The 17,540-nt window shown below is 38.6% G+C and overlaps 1 protein-coding gene across 3 annotated transcripts in view; it reads right to left on the bottom strand.

Annotated features, from left to right (window-relative positions):
- The window catches only part of cntn3b (contactin 3b), a 128,845-nt gene that overhangs the window by 68,075 nt on the left and 43,230 nt on the right, over positions 1-17,540 (bottom strand). For 2 of the 3 annotated variants that reach the window (XM_008402637.3, XM_081607447.1), the window contains exon 4: positions 12,182-12,357. The exons of the other annotated variant lie outside the window; for it this stretch is intronic. In XM_008402637.3, coding sequence (XP_008400859.1) covers positions 12,182-12,357 — 176 coding nt within the window. The remainder of the gene's footprint in view (positions 1-12,181; positions 12,358-17,540) is intronic. 3 annotated transcript variants of the gene reach the window in all.

Genomic DNA, 17,540 nt, shown 5'->3' on the forward strand with positions numbered 1-17,540 from the left:
GAGAGCCTTTTATTACTGAGCGGGGGTTATCACATTTTTAATAACACTGTAGAGGATAGTGAGTGGTGATTCCTTTCTGTACACTTTTTTTACTTGAAATAAAAATTCTTACTTTTGTGTGTGATATATTGACCCAAAAACATCTACAACTTACTACAAGCAGTGAAGCGGTCCACCCCTACTATTTATGAGTGGGATGGCCCAAACACGCTGTTGGCTTGTTTGCAAAAAATTTTAATTCAATGTTGAATTATGATCACAAAGGTTGAATTTATGATTGAGGTCAATGACAAAACTGGAGCAACCATCAAACAACCATTCAATTCTAGCCAATTAACTAACGTTGAAAATGTGTCATTGAATCAATTTTGATTTATTGTCGATATCTATTGATTGAAATGCCAACATTGAATCCAGTGTGTTTCAGCACTGGTCCTCCAGGCACACTGCCCTGCAAGTTTTAGGCATTTCCCTAATTCAGCACACATGATTTCAATTGACGTCTGATTAACAGGGTTTTGCTGAACTGAAAACACGAAGGTCAGTTTGCCTTGAGGACAAGGTTTGGGGAAGAACCCGTGGTCTAAAGGTTCAATCAATGTAAGCTGTTTTTCATACCTCCCTGCCCCCCACCCCTCGCCTCTCGCCTCAGCAGCCTCTCGAAGGCTGGCTGCTCCAGGTGGGCTTTAAATTGTTGTGATAGTAATCACTTGTTTTTCATTTGTTATTATGATGTGCTTAGATGTGTCTGTTCCAGAACAACTGAGTTATATATTTGCATGACAGTCTGCAGCCATCAAGAAGTGCAGAAGGTTGTTAATCATCCACAGATTAAATCCAGGTGAGACAGAAAGGACACACTTAGAACATGTAAGGCAGGTGAAACACTGAACTAAACCTGCTAATGACTGATTCAGTCTGTTGATTCTTGGATTGGTAACTGGTTAAATTGAACTGGACTATTATTACAGGTGTGGGATCTTTATCAGCATGTGGATATTTTGTAATGAATTTAATAAACTTATTTGGAAACATTTTTCATTAACCCATTTTTTCATTTATTTATTTTTCATATTATCAATTTCCCTTTTTTCATTAATCTATTTTTCATTTACCCACTTTTCATTAATCTATTTTTCATTTAACCATTTTTTAATTTAGCTTTTTCATTAACCCCGTTTTTCATTTCTTTATTTTTCACATTATCAATTTCCCAATTTCTCTTTTTTATTTATCTATTTTTTAATAATCCCTTTATCCATTTTTCATTAATTTATTTTTCAATTAACCACTTTTCAATTTCCCTTTTTTATTAACCCAATTTTTTCATTTATTTATTTTTCCGATTATCAATTTCTCTATTTCTCTTTTTCATTTATCTATTTTTCATTAATCTATTTTTCATTTGTCCATTTTTTCATTTATCCCTTTATCTATTTACCCATTTTTCATTAATCTATTTTTTAATTTAAACATTTTTTGATTTCCTTTTTCCATTAACCCGATTTTCTATTTCCCAGTTTCATTAATCAATTTCTCATATATCCCTTTTTTATTTACCCAATTTTCTTTTATCTATTTTTCATTCAACATTTGTTTGAAAAATCTTTACTTTTCCCATTTTCCAATTCCCCTTATTCATTTAGTATTTCCTTATTTTCTTATTTATCACATTCTATTTCCCCGCAAAACTTAGGGAAAAAATAAATGCAAATGAGGAGAGGCACGTCATCAGGCTACAACTTCCCCAATTGGTTGGTTAGCGTCACACCCATACTTTGCTTCAAGAAAGATGGCGACCTACTAACGGGTTATCAATAAACTGAAGCTCATTAACTTCATTAGAAAATAGTGTTATTACTCCTGACTTTAGTTTTTGTGTGGCCGCTCAGACAGAACGTGTTTCATCTCGCGGCTCTCATGGACTCAGAGCTTCACCGTCGGGAGTTTTTATAGTTTGAACGAAGCGGCCGCTGAAGTTGGCTTACGATTGAAGGTTCGGGACACCTTCGTAGCTACCAGCTGTGATCCAACTATAAGGAGCAACTTTACTGTACATCGTAAGTGAACTGCAATATCCAGAGGCAGCTCTACGGAGCATCGACCTGAAAGAATGAGAGTGGAGAGCCTTGGAGATCTGCATCGGAGGCCATCTTTCAGACATGCACCGCTGCTGTCCGTCCAGGATCCTCCGGTTGCCCAGACGTTGCACGGTAAGCTACTAACGCTGATGTTTGTTTTCCAACTACAGTCATATTTAATCAATGGGGCTCAATTACGATCGCGGGAGGTTTTGAGTTGATCTCGGCAGTAGGTGACAAACTGAACGCCTCCAGGATGTTGAGACCAGCACGTCCTCTGATCCAATACATCTTATTAAGGATAAAATCAACAAAACGTGTTCAAATTAATGGCCCAACAGGTTGATTAAAGACAGTAAAAAGGTAGGAGTGGTTTCGAGTCGATCGCCTTGTTTTACCTTTGTAAACAGACAACCGGAATACAGTGACCTTTAGTGAGGGTACAGAATGGAGAATGGATAAAAGCTGAACTCCTGCTACAATCTTTGCGTCTCTTGGTTACATCCCTGAGGTGTGCCAAGCAGTGGCGGCTGGCCAGTAGGGGGCGCTTGGGCGCCGCCCCCTTTAAATTGTTTAGATAATAAATAATTTAATTCTTAACTGCAAAATACTTAGAAATGTATTTATTCATTCTGTATGTCCAATAGACATGTTAGAATGTATTAAAATAGTAAATACATAATTCTATTTAATTGCTCACATTGTGCACACTTCCTATGTGCAGGGCGCCGTTCTAATGAGTGTGTATGTAGGCGCATCAACTTTTGGCAAGCAGGTGATCTGAGGCTGACTTTTAATTGGTTATTTAAGGTTTTCCACAGGGCGCAGCGCTCTGCGTCCCGGACACACCCATTCTGTTGTGTCATTACTGGTAGAGTGTCAGTACTGGCTAATTTTTTTTTTAAAACATTGTGTGATTGGACAATCCCCGATTCGACTCATTAGCGCAGCTGCAGTTCGTTAGGTCGATTCACGTTTACGTTTGCAAAGTGGAGTAGTTTCAAAATGAGAGAAAACTCTGTTTTGTCTTTACAAAAAAATGCTTTTACAAAGCGTTCACTTGAAGAAAAAAACAGGATAAAGGAGCTTGGACCGGATCGTCCCAATTTACAAATTCAGCAGCAGGCAAGTGATCGTGGACGATCCTATACGCGGGCTTTTTCCAGCTCTTCTTATGACAAGCGGAGTTGGCTAGCTGGATGTGATGTCGGACACTGAGTGTAGAAGACCATGAAAGGATTGCTGCAGAGGTGAGTTGTTGTGGAAAATCACTGTTACACTGGTTTATAGTAGTGTTATTTAATATATTAGGAAGATGTGCGTTGTAGTTAGAAATACCTTTAGTTGTGTCTATGCTGTGTAGGTATGTTGATGTAATGTTTGTCAGCAAGATATTTTATTATTTAAGTTGTACTGAAGTTTATGGGTAATGGGGAATAAAACATTTGGTTACTGAATTTTGTATAATCTTGTCCCACAAAAATGCTGTAACACATTTCATAACACAGCCTTAAAAAAATGGCAGCAAATGTTATTAAAATCAGTAAGTTTATAAATAAAATGTGTTCCTTCTTTCTATGACTTAATAGAAAGGACAAAATAACATTTCATATTTAGAATGAAAAATGTGATTATAAAATCATAATCTTCATGTTTGTCCTTCTCTCTTAAGGTCTGTGATATCATACTGGGACACACCAGGGAGCGCTTTTCTTTCACAAACCACCTTGTTAGTGCCACACTCCTGCAGGGGGACAGATTTGAACAATACAACACAGCATTTCCTGAAGATGCACTGAGCAACACCTTAAAAGCCTATCCAGTGCTCAATCGAGGTGAGCTGAAGACTGAGCTTACTCTCATCTACAGCAAGGAAGAGTTCAAAGCCTGTTGTGGTGCTGTGGGCCTACTCCTGCTGTTTATGGAAAACAATCTAGAAGAAGTCTTTTCAGAAACTGTCACGCTCTTGAAGATCCTCATCACCACACCCATGACCACAGCAGAAGCTGAAAGGTGCTTTTCAACTCTGAAAAGAATCAAGACTTTTCTGAGAAACTCAATGATTCAGGACAGGCTGAATGCATTGGCCATGTTGTCAATGGAGAAAAGACTAGTCACAGAGATGACTGACTTTAACAAGAATGTAATTGAGAAATTTGCAAGGCAGAAGGAAAGGAGGGCAAAATTCATGTTCAAATAGTGCTATTTTTTAAGATTTGTTTTGTTTGTTTGTTTGTGTGCGCCCCCCTCAGTTTTTTTAGCACCAGCCGCCACTGGTGCCAAGTGTGGCCCACATGCATATAAAGTAAATATGACTATTAATTTAAGTATTTCTTTGTATGTATAACTTGCCCACCTTAGTTTGCCTGTTTTTGGTCAACGTGTGCCTCAACATTTGGTTACTGTTCCTTAGAGGTGGACAGAGGACCCACAATTTATACTCTAGGAATAACAGCAGCACTTCAACATGTTTTTACTCAAAGTAAATCGTAGCTGAATAAGAAATTAAACAAGAGTAAATAAGCATTTGGTAAAAAGTTGATCAGTACTGAGTAACTGATCAAGTTATCAATTATTTCATATCTAAAAAAAATACACAATTAGAAGGCCCAAAATATTAAGTTCAGTGGAAATTTTGGTATTTTAAAGACAAAATGAAAAATTAGTTTAAATAATAGTGATGCCTCATAATAAAATGACTTGAGTAAAAGTAAAAAGTTCAGCATAGTAAGAGTATTCCTAAAAGTTCATTTGAGTTTCAAAAAGTTACTCAACTATATTTAAGTAAATGTAATTAGTCACTCCTAAACTCTGCCCTTCTGAGGGAACAGGAGAAGGAACTGTTAAGGAAATAAATTAATCTTATTTTGATACTAAACATTGTTTCAATTAACAAATGAATCATAACACCCAGAACATATTCTGTTATGTTTATTCAAGGGTGAAGGAACAGAATGACTGGAGATCCTGGCTGAGAGGGACCAGGGCTGACACGACGAACAGTGAGGAGAACCGTCTGCACTGTGAGCAGCACCAGAACTCCTGATGGGTCTCCTTCAGGAAGTAGCAGAGAGACGGCCGACCTCCACAGAGAAGAGTTCACCCAAACATCAGAGGAAAAATGAATGCTGGTGCTCAACAGAGCAGCCTCTTTTCTTAAACCCAACACACACAGGGTGTTGTGGCCCTGATTAAAAACCTGCTAACTTCAATTTAACTGAAACACAGAACATCCAGAAATGTGATGAACTTCAGCTATAGAGTGGAAATGACAGTGAGATGAAAACATTTGTCTGTATCACTCTGTTACACAGGACATTAACATTTTAAAGTGTTTGTTCCAGAGCACCTGATACAAACGATAGCATTAGCTCATCCATCAGACATTTACTGAGGCCTGAAACATGCAGGGCAGACGACCTGAGGACTGACTGGTTAAACTATTTCATTGATACTTCAGATTGCAAATTTCCAATTGAAGGCGTCCGTAAATGAACACAATCATTATTCAATAAATCAAGCTGTGTAAAATAACTGCTAGGGTTGCTATTAAGAACCCAATATGTCATGTTTGTTCATTTCTACGTTGTCGTACATACAAGGTACTCCACTCACTGTTTAGCTTCATGTTGAAGAATCTTCAGTGTAATGAAACCAAAAAATAAAACTGGTCCAAAACTTTCAATCTGTATTCTATTTTTGTAGCTTTGTTCTATTAAGATCGCTTCCTTTATTTTAAGCCACAAACAAACGATCATTTTATTGTCTCTGGGACGTGAAAACATGAGATTTGATTAAATTAGAACTTCACATATTAGAAGGAACACAGATTTCATAATAATCAGTTTGTTTATTCAAAACAGTAAAATACAGACGGTTCATGCATATCAATGGTATAAGAACAGCCAATTTTTTTTAAATGAATGTGTCACCAGTGCATTTGGCCGAGTGTTCCTGCTCCAGAAAGGTGAAGGTCTCTGGTCATCCTGAAGCTGTGAGCCCACTGGGAGTCTGAAGGGAAACACTGAGACCAGAGGCCTGCAGGATGGTCTGCATCTGAAAACATACATGATGGAAACATTAATAAATGTGCTGCGCCAAAAAGCTGTACTTTTGACCTGGTGGCGATGGAACCAGTTATGGTAGATCTGAACTTTGGTTTGATGACCTAAATATGAGAAGCTTCAGACTGACAGGAGTTGGGTTAAAGCCACATCTTGTGAAGTTGGGATATTTTTCCTCCAACAGGATCCAGAGGAATAGCAACAAACCAGAAGTTGGACTAGAATTTATTTCAATGTCATTTGTGAATGTCAGCTTCTCATTTTCAACAGTGCATATGCATGTGGGCCACACTTGGCACACCTCAGGGATGTAACCAAGAGACGCAAAGATTGTAGCAGGAGTTGGGTAAATAAAAAAGGGATATATGAGAAATTGATTAATGAAACTGGGAAATAGAAAATCGGGTTAATGGAAAAAGGAAATCAAAAAATGTTTAAATTAAAAAATAGATTAATGAAAAATGGGTAAATAGATAAAGGGATAAATGAAAAAATGGACAAATGAAAAATAGATTAATGAAAAATAGATAAATGAAAAAGAGAAATAGAGAAATTGATAATCGGAAAAATAAATAAATGAAAAAATTGGGTTAATAAAAAGGGAAATTGAAAAGTGGTTAATTGAAAAATAAATTAATGAAAAATGGATAAAGGGATTATTAAAAATAGATAAATAAAAAGAGAAATTGGGAAATTGATAATGTGAAAAATAAAGAAATGAAAAACGGGGTTAATGAAAAGCTAAATTAAAAAATGGTTAAATGAAAATAGATTAATGAAAGTGGGTAAATGAAAAATAGATTAATGAAAAAGGGAAATTGATAATATGAAAAATAAATAAATGAAAAAATGGGTTAATGAAAAATGTTTCCAAATAAGTTTATTAAATTCATTACAAAATATCCACATGCTGATAAAGATCCCACACCTGTAATAATAGTCCAGTTCAATTTAACCAGTTACCAATCCAAGAATCAACAGACTGAATCAGTCATTAGCAGGTTTAGTTCAGTGTTTCACCTGCCTTACATGTTCTAAGTGTGTCCTTTCTGTCTCACCTGGATTTAATCTGTGGATGATTAACAACCTTCTGCACTTCTTGATGGCTGCAGACTGTCATGCAAATATATAACTCAGTTGTTCTGGAACAGACACATCTAAGCACATCATAATAACAAATGAAAAACAAGTGATTACTATCACAACAATTTAAAGCCCACCTGGAGCAGCCAGCCTTCCACTTCTTTGTCCACCACATGCTCTCCCAGACCAAACAATAGGCCCCGCCCTATTTTAAAAACTCAAATCTCACAAAATCTCGCAGGATTTCATACTTAGGCCTGGAGTGGTGGGCAGGATGAAAATAATACAAAATGAGACATGACCTCAATTATTAAAAATATCTGTTTTGCCCCCAAATAACCAGGATTACTATGGGCACAAAACAATGCCCTTATTTTTCAATAAACACATATAATATCAAAGTAATATTGAAAAACTTACCATAAAACTGCTCAGAGGAGAATTCAATTCAGAAGCCAGTTGCAAACAAACCAGCAGCAAAATTGCTGTTTGGTTGGGACAAACCACTAGTGTAAAAAGGGGGAGTCGGACTGTACAACTCCTGGTAGACACTTGTAGATGTTTTTGTGTGAACACATTATGCAGTCAGTAATAATATTTACAGACAAGTAAGAAAATGTACATAAAGGAATCACAACCCACTGTTCTCAACATGTAGTGCGTTATTTGAAACATGATTAACCCCCACTTAGTAATACAATGTTCTGACCCAGAGCTCAAGGATTGGGGGAGGGAAGAAGGGATGAGAGGGGGTAAAAAGGGGAAGGCTGGGAGGAGCAAGTGGGTGTGGGGAGCTTTGAGAGGGAGTAGGGGGAGATGAGAAAGTGATGAGGGGTGCAACAAACTGCACAGATTGCACACATGGAGGCCTTAGTCCAGGGGTGGGTAATCCTGGTCTTCGAGGGCCGGTGTCCTGCAACTCTTAGATGTCTCCCTGGTAGAACACACCTGGATCCAATAGCTGAATCACCTCCTCTGTTCAGGCAGGTTCTCCAGAGTCCTGCTAACGACGTTATTTGACTCAGGTGTGTTGAAGTAGAGACACATCTAAAAGTTGCAGGAGTCCGGCCCTCGATGCCTGGAGTTGCCCACCCCTGCCCCAGTCCCTGACGCAGCTGCCGCAGGTTCGATTCCTGGCCTTGGCAAACTTTGCTGCATGTCTTCCCCCTTTTCTCATTACCCCCCTTCTTGTCAATTAACTATCAAATAAAGGCCACTAGAGCCAACAAATCTTTAACAAAATAAAATTTGAAAATTTAAAACCCTCACCTAAAATTAAAATTGTTTCACCCGGAGCCCAAGGAGGTGGGGAGGAGAGTGGAAAGGGGGAGCAGATTGAGGGGTAGATGGGCCCAGGAGAGGGGTATGTGGTGGGGGGAAAGTGGTGTGTGTAGAGGGGTGTGAAAAACAACTTACATTGATTGAACATTTAGATCACGAGTTCGTCCCCAAACCTTGTCCTCAAGGCGAACTGACCTGCGTGTTTTCATTTCAGCAAAACCCCGTTGAGACATCAATTAAAATCATATGTGCCGAATTAGGGAAATACCTAAAACTTGCAGGGCTTGGAGGACCAGTGCTGAAATACACTGGATTCACTTTGACTTTACTTGAAATAATTAAGTTCGATACCACACTTGTATCCCTCGTCTGACACAATGACTCAAGCTAACCAGGGACAGATTCCCTGGTAAGCCACCGTGGCTCTGTGGGTAGAGCAGTTGTCTTGAAGGTTGACGGCTCAATTCCAGCTCCCTCCTGCCACATGTCAATGAAACTCCTGGGCACTTAACCCCAACTGACCTGTGCATTAAATTAATGTGTGAATGTGACTCTAGTGTAAAGCACTTTCAGTGGTCAAAATGACTGGAAAAGTGGTAAATAAACTTACATAGGTAAGTTTATTTACCATTTTTGAAGTAAACTAAATGATTTGAGTAAGACTGACTTTAATCTGTTATCTTAAACATACTTAATAAATTTGTTAAAAATAAATTAAGAAATTGAATTGGTTAAACTTAATAAATTAAGTTGCATAAATTAAAAAAATTCAGTCGGATAAACTTAATTGAATTGCAGAAGCAATTCGTCAGTTGTTGACCTCAACCATACATGCAACCTTTGTGATAATAATTCAACATTGAATTAACATCTTTTGCCAACAAGCCAACAGCAAAGCAGCTGTGTGGTTGGGCCATCCCACTCATGTAAATGGTGGGGGTGGACCGCTCCACTCCTTGTAGTAAGTTGTAGATGTTTTTGTGTCAATATATCCCACGCAAACAGTCAGTGAGAATTGTTATGAACAAGTAAGAAAATGTACAGAAAGGAATCAGCACCGACTATCCTCTACAGTGCTTAATTTAAAACATGATTACCCGCTCAGTAATAAAATGCTCTGACCCAGAGCTTGGATGAGGAAGAGAGGAGGGGAAGGGGTGCGGCAAAACAGCTGACATTGATGAGATGTTGATCGGACAAACGCATTTCAGTCATTAGATTTCAACGAAAAAACAACATTGATTCAATGACAGTTTCAACGTTAGTTACTTGGCTGGAGGTGGCTGGTTGTTTGATGGTTGATCCACCGTCATTTGTCAACTTCAACCAAAAATCAACCATTAATCAGACTTCGGCATTTCAGTCATCAGATTTCAACCACAAAACAACATTGATTCAATGACACAGTTTCAACGGTTTGATTGGATGGTTGTTTGATAGTTGATCCACCGTCATTTGTCGACTTCAACCAAAAATTAACGATTCCAACTATTTTTCAACGTTGATTTAACATCGTGTGCTATCTGGGTACCCATGATCTGCCAATAACATAGAGTTTAAAACCAGTGAAGAAACTTTTAGTGGTATGTTATGATGCAGACCTATCAGACCTAAAAATGTATATAAATCCTTAGCTTTCATTCAATATGAAATCAACCCAAATCTGCATGTAGATCCACATTCAGATGAACTTTGAACCAACATGGTTTCCTAACTGATTCAATGTAAAATCAACACAAATATGCATGCAGATCCACAGTCAAATGAGTGTTGAATCAACATTGATCTAATGTAAAATCAACCCAAATCTGCATGTAGATCCACGTTCAGATAAAGGTTCTATCAACATGATTCCTAACTGATTCAATGTAAAACAGAAATATGCATGCAGATCCACGTTCAGAGGATGGTTGAATCAACATTGATTCCTAACTGATTCAATGTAAAATCAACAGAAATATGCATGCAGATTCACAGTCAAATGAGTGTTTAATCAACATTGATTCAATGTAAAATCAACAGAAATATGCATGCAGATTCACAGTAAAATGAGTGTTTAATCAACATTGATTCAATGTAAAATCAACAGAAATATGCATGCTGAACCAGATTCAGATGAAGGTTGAATCAAAGTTGATTCCTAACTGATTCAATGCAATATCAACATAAATATGCATGTAAATTGACATACAGATGATGCTTGAATCAACATTGATATAATGTCAGTTATGGTTGAAACCCTAACGTTGATTCAACATACAAGTCACCGACCACTTTCAATGTTGTTTCAATGTCAGCATTTAACGTTGATTCAATGTTTCTGGCTGACATTGATTCAATGTTGTTTCAATCATTCTGTGCTATCTGGGTTGTTTATCTAACTTTAAAGAGCTGTCAAAAGTGAAACCAAGATTCCTAGCAGAGGTCTGATAAGACCGAGCCAAGGAACCAAGAATCTGATCTGGATTTGTAGTCTGAAGTTTTTGACCAAATAATAGAACTTGAGTTTTGCTTTCATTGAGGTGAAGAAAGTTTTTTTCCATCCATAATTTAACTTCAGCTAAACAGTTTAGCGACAGGTGAAGAGAATCATCAAGCTCTCTAAAAAATTAACTAACTTTAAATCTAGAAACAATAAAATTGATCTACTTTCTTGAAAAGCTCACAAAAAGTCCTAACAGAGTCTGAACAATCCCAGACCTAACCAATTTGTTGGCTGTTCTAAGGAAGTTGATACCTTTATCTGTCATTTTGCAATAGCCTCTTCTATCATGCTATAAAATAATCTGGGCTTGCCTGCGTTAGCTGCAGCTGGATTTTGAGGGCAAGGTAAGGCAGAACAGGAGGAATGACATTTCTATCTCAGGGCAGTTGCCTCAATACAACGGGGAAAACAGAGTATCAGCTTTCCTGATCTTTCAGTCCTCCCTCACCGTGCATTAGGCAAGACGATAAATGTCAAGCAGCTCTGCTCCTCAGCTAGTCCCCCACAAGTGAGATTCATTACTGAGCTGCAGGGATAATGGCAGTCCATCTCACGAGAGGAAGTGAAAGGCTCCCTATCCCTGGGACAAGATCAATAGTCAGCAGGCTTGATCAAGAAACAGGCGGTGCTTCTATAGGTGCTGGTCCACGGCGTCACGCCTCAGGATTCCTGTCTTTTTCTTACCTCTGCCAGAGCAGCAGTCCAGCCTGTCAGAGTTCAACTTGCTCACAATCAGATATTGTACACAAAGGCATTATGGTGATTATTGTCCACAGATACAAACACTTTTTGAGCATTATCCATGCCTGACTGCTTTAAAGTCTAGATAACAAGAGCTTGAGTACAACTTGGCAAAAATATGTGTCTGTTTGGATGAGGCGAGGAGGCTGTCAGAGTTTGAACGTCTAATGAGAATCAATGGGGTACAGAGAAAGTCAGAAGATACCCTTTGTGTTTGTTGCATCTGACATTTCACTTTATTACCATGTCCCCTTGTGAAAATCTACTCCCAGGCAATCTAAATTAGAAAGCGGAAGAGTGAATGAAAATGGAAAAAAGTTGTGGGCCGAAAGCATATTACACATGTCAGGGTGATGTACTGCAGGTTCATAGAGATGCCAGATTGTCATAACTATGTCAGAGTCATGCCAGGAAAAAAAAGTGTTAGCGAACATAGCGGCACTTACATGCGAAATGAATGCTGGCTCTGCGGCTCAGGATGGAACCTAGTGTGTTGAAAGCTGTGCACTGGTACATCCCGCTGTCTTGGTCCTTGTCCAGATTCCTAATGATCAGGCTGCCCCCAGACATGTGACGCCGGTAGTCGCTCCCTAGATCAATGAGCGTTCCGTTTAGTGACCATCTGGAAAAACGCAAACACAATCAGTGGCTGAGTCCCCCTGGAGATGAGCGCTCAGCGTTCATCAGAGATCCATTTGATCAGCCTGCCTACATCATGCTGAAAGGATAAAAGGTGAGTAATAAAGAGTATGGGTTTCAAATTACAAGGAAGGGACGTATAAACTGCCTTTGTGCCATGTTAGGGTGACAGAAAATGTCCCAGTTGGTTCCAACTGGTCTGAGTTTATAAAATTCCACTGTCCAGCTGTACTTATGGGAAAATTTTAAAAATAAACTAACTAATCATCTTTGGTATTGTGACTTTTGTCTGGCCTCTAGTTTTTCTTTTATCCCAGTTTTAATTAGTCCCAATAGAGAAGTTTGTTCTGGATTTGATCAACTGAGTTGCTGTCCCTAAACCAAATTAGTTCTTGTACCTAAACCTAAGCAAATGAAACAGCAGCTGAAACATTCATAATCAGGATACAGTGAACTTTTTTTTTTTCCAAATAAACAGAGAATACAATTCCAATTTAAATGATTACTTCAGTTGGTAACAAGTATTTACATCTCTGTATTTATTTAAGTTTATTGAAGTTAACAGTGGTAGGTACCGCTAACTAGAAGATTAACCCTCCTGCCCTCATTTTCTGTGTATAGGGAAAACACATACAAATCTAGGTCATTTTGACCCGAGGACAACAGGAGGGTTTTAATTATGCCAAAGCACTAATCATGAATATTAGTTCTGCTAACACTAAGGTGCTAACCCAACATACTAATTTGTGGAAGCTAATGCTAACATGCTAAAACACCAATTTAAGCCATGTCAATGTCTATCATGTATCATTGACACACCACTGATACATAGTGTATCACGTGTACCAGACATGTAAGGTTGGTCCCTTTCTCAGCTATGAGCACAGTTAACCTTCAGGAAGGGATTCTTTGGAACAAATGTTTCACTGAATGATTCGGTTATATAGTTGTTGAGTTTAAACTGTTTAACGTAGAACAGCATTGCTTTCTGGGTACCAAATTGACGTCATCTGCTGCACCAGATCTTGGTTGGAGAATGTGAGGAGAGGAAACAGAACTGCCATGTACACAGTCTTCACCCACTTCAAAATAAGACCATCTATCTACTTGAGGAATTCTTAAAAGGTGATAATCAAAGCTTCAACAAAAATGTCAAACTTTATTCAACTGCAAGTTTCTAAAAGAACCAAGTAAATCAGCATTTATCAGAGATCTTTGGAATCAATAAGGAAAATTTAATATAGGGAAGCTAAGTTCGCTGACGGTTTTCAAAGTTACCAAAAGGCTAAAGCAGCAAAAAAGCTAAAGCAATGGGCAAAAAATAAGTTTCCCTGCTAGTGCATTAGCAGAATTGTTCTCACATCTGCAAGTTTATTTATTAGATTTGTTGAAATTGACAATTTAAAAACCTTAACAAAATAACTTGGTCAACTATTTGTTACCAATTGCAGCAATTATTTTTTTGATGCCATGACTGCATGAAAACTAAACCCACATACAGCTGTGTGACCATTTTGTTAGCATACACCATGCAATTATGTCTCAATGCTATATTTCATATATTATTGCGACAAACAGGTGTAAAATAAAACATTGTAACAAGACATTTTGAGCACATAGCATATGCAGAATGATTCATCTAAGAGTTGCTTGAAGACAGTTGATAACCAGTGCTGCTGTTAGTAGCTGGGTTGTTATTTCCCACTTAATCACTGTACATACTTGAAAAATTATTACACTGGCTGTAATTTTGTCGGAATGTGCAATAGAAGGCAGATTTGAATCTGAACGGAGATGGAAACATCTAAATATTATGTGATATTAACAGGAGAAATCTGAGGGACCCATGCAGCCTTGGCAGATTTATGCGCTCTCTGAGTGCTTTCTAATTAGTTTCTGTTTGTGCCTTTGTGTTTCTGATGTATTGCTCTGACACCTTCGCATTGCATTGTCTTGTGACCATTTCCCCTAGAAAAGGTCACAAGATAGTCTCTCGCACACACCAAATTCTAGAAGTGACAACAATTAATCACTGCCAGAAATGAGAGACAAAAGCATTGAATAATGTTTGTGCTTCACAATAAAAAAGCACTTCATGTGTAATTTACTGAAATCTGTGATCTGTAGTTCCGATTTTGACAGGAGGAGACCGCACACACACAAAACAAATTCCCTATATGAAACCTGCTTGCTGTAGTGGGGCTTTATCTCTGAGCATTACCGTAGATGAAAAGTTACACCTCACGCTCCTTAACGAATCGGAGAGAAATCAAACATTATTGGAATGCCAGGTGCTAGTCTCCCTTGGTGAAAGGACAGCGAAATGAAAACTCCGATGATAAGAAGGGGGAAAAAAATCTATATAATTTTTAGCCTCCCAGGCAAACTATCAGGCAGTTATAAAGATGTATCATGCAGACTTAAAGCCAGTTCTTCTTTGCCTCCCAATCCGCTCGGTTTCCTGCCTAGCAAACCACAAAAGACAAAGCTGTCTTTCATCTTGTGGCTTGCATTATTCATCTAGCAGTCGCTGACAGTCACTTAATTTGACAGATTTTTTCATAGTGTTACTTTCAAACAGCTCCCTGCTTCTCATAACCATCAGCTTTCCAAGAATACATGTTAAAACATCAACATTTACAGTGGAACGCTCTTCCTTTTTTTGTTTGTGACGTCCCTGGGTTTCCCCCCCTGCACCGAGAACTGCAACCTCTGTTAGTGCAATAGAAGGGATTATTCATTATACGAGCAGGAGGAAAAAAATAGCGAATGCATAGCTAGTTAGCTTTGGAGCAGCCCAGCGTGATTGAATTTAATGGGAGATGAAAGCAGACAGCCTGGGCAGATCACACACCATGAGGAAAGTTAGCTGCTACAATAAGAACGCTGCCCACCCGACACATTTTGGAATCCATTTTATTTCAGTTCAGTTGTTTATCGGTTCCCTTTTATCAGTATTTACTAAATGCCAATTAGTAAAAAGAATCCCAGCAGAGAGTAAAATCTTCCCTCATCTTGAGTGAGCTTGTTGCCGTGGTGAGGAGCCCTCCCTTAAAAGAGAAGTAGACCTCTGGGACTCTCCGTAATTAATCTATACACTGCTGTTATCTGCCAAATCGCCAATGACCACTTGTAACTCAGCAGTGTGACAGGAGGCCAGGCTGGCCCAGACCATCATACTGCATCAATCTGTTTTACAGGCGATGTGTTAGATGATTTCTTGCTAGGTTTTTAAGATGTTCTCTGCAATTTAATGTGACTTTTTTCCTTAGCTTGTTTTTGGATGGCTTCACAGCTTGTTATAAATACTCTGTAAAGGTTTTATGTAGTCTTTAAAGCAAACTGCTGAGACTTATTGGACATGCCTCCCTTTCATGTGGTGTTGGGTCAGTTCCAGGCTTTGGCACAAGCATTCATACCCCTCAACGCTTTTTGTATATTGTCATGTTACAACCACAAACTTCAACATATTTAATGTGATTGATCTACACAAACAAGTGCGTAATGGTAACCAAACCCATCCCAAAGAAATGGAAAGAGTACGGCTAAATAGAAAACCTGCAGTCAGTTTTTACATGACATGGTGGTGCACCTGAAATAACATGCTGGGGCAACCACAGCAACAATCAAATAGCTCATGGGAACTCTGTAGGATCTGGCAGTTTATGAGCTACGTAGCAAACACAGCACACATTTGAAAGAAGAATCTGAGCGATTGCTGTTACATCTAAGCCAGTGGTTCTTAACCTTTTTTGAGGTACCGAACCCCCCAGTTGCATATGCGCATTCACCTAACCCTTCTCATTTCCCCCGCCCCCTGCCGACACACAAAATATTTTGCGGTGTTCTGATTTAGTAATGTAATTATATTAGCTGTGTTATCACCCCCACGCCACTAGAGGCAGTAGCAACCCTGAAAAGATGCGACTAAGGAGCAGATTTAGACTATAGAATTTGGTAAAAACGGCGAGGTTTGCTGACACAAGCTCAAATCCATGCTGAGAATGGAACTCCTTCAATCAGTGCTCCTCCACAGCACTGATTGGCTAAGCAATGTAACGTGATCCTCTGCATTAAGTGATGGCAAAGCGGGGCGCGTCATCACAACTTTACACAAGTGTGTCTTTACCTCCGCGGCAGAGGCTCCGCCGAACCCCTGAGACCGACTCACCGAACCCCTGGGGTTCGATCGAACCCAGGTTAAGAACCACTGATCTAAGCAGTAGTGGATGCACTTCCACTAAAGCACTAACAGCAGAGCTAATTTTGCGTTTAGGGCTTTAGCATTTTTACTAACTTTGAAAATGCTTAGCTGCCCATGAATTAAAATTTCCAGATAAACCTGAAGTGTTACTTTACCTTTTGTAAACCTTTCAATAGTATAAGGTTTGCTGTCTGTGTTGAGGTTTTGGTGAATGACTGTAGCTGGATGTGTATTTATGCTTATATATTGAAGTGAGTGAAGACTGTTAGTGTAGCAATTCTGTTGGTTCTCCAGTGCACTCATTTTATTTTTTATTTTTTTGGAACCAGAATGCATCACTGTACTACTCTAAACAGTTTAAAATATACTGATGTTCTGTGTTCTTTTCTGTGGTCAACTAGGCAAAAACAGGAATAAAACTGAAACCATGAGGGAAAGGTTTACTTGTGAAAGCACCAGACATACATGTAGGGGGGCAGTAACAATTTCTATCCAATATATTCTGCTGTCACACATGTCAATGACTAATGGTGGCTGTCAACGTGGTTATGGACTTTAACATTAGCTTTTGCTAAACTCTACCTTGGAACAGTGTGTTAGTGGGACAAATGTTTATGATTACTGCTTTAAGGTGAGCTAACTTTTTAGTTAGTAACCACCACTGGTTTTTTGCTGTTAGATATTTTTGTCACATTGCCTTCAAACTTTTAAGACAAGAGTTTCCACATCCAAATGATGCTTTAAATATCCAGTACTTAAGCTTATTTTTTTATTTTTGATCAATTAAAAACAGGGATATCTATATGTGGATGTATTGCTATATTCCACTTCTCCGCTTCTCCGTCTTTGGATGCTATATTCAGAAACAAACTGATAATGGTTTATTTTATCCAACTAACACACTTCTTTAAGATCCCAGCAGCGGGTCGATTCATTCCAGTGGGAGACATAAATGTGCAGAT

Source organism: Poecilia reticulata, chromosome 5, assembly GCF_904066995.2.
Source record: "Poecilia reticulata chromosome 5, P_reticulata-male-v2, whole genome shotgun sequence".
NCBI lineage: Eukaryota > Metazoa > Chordata > Actinopteri > Cyprinodontiformes > Poeciliidae > Poecilia > Poecilia reticulata.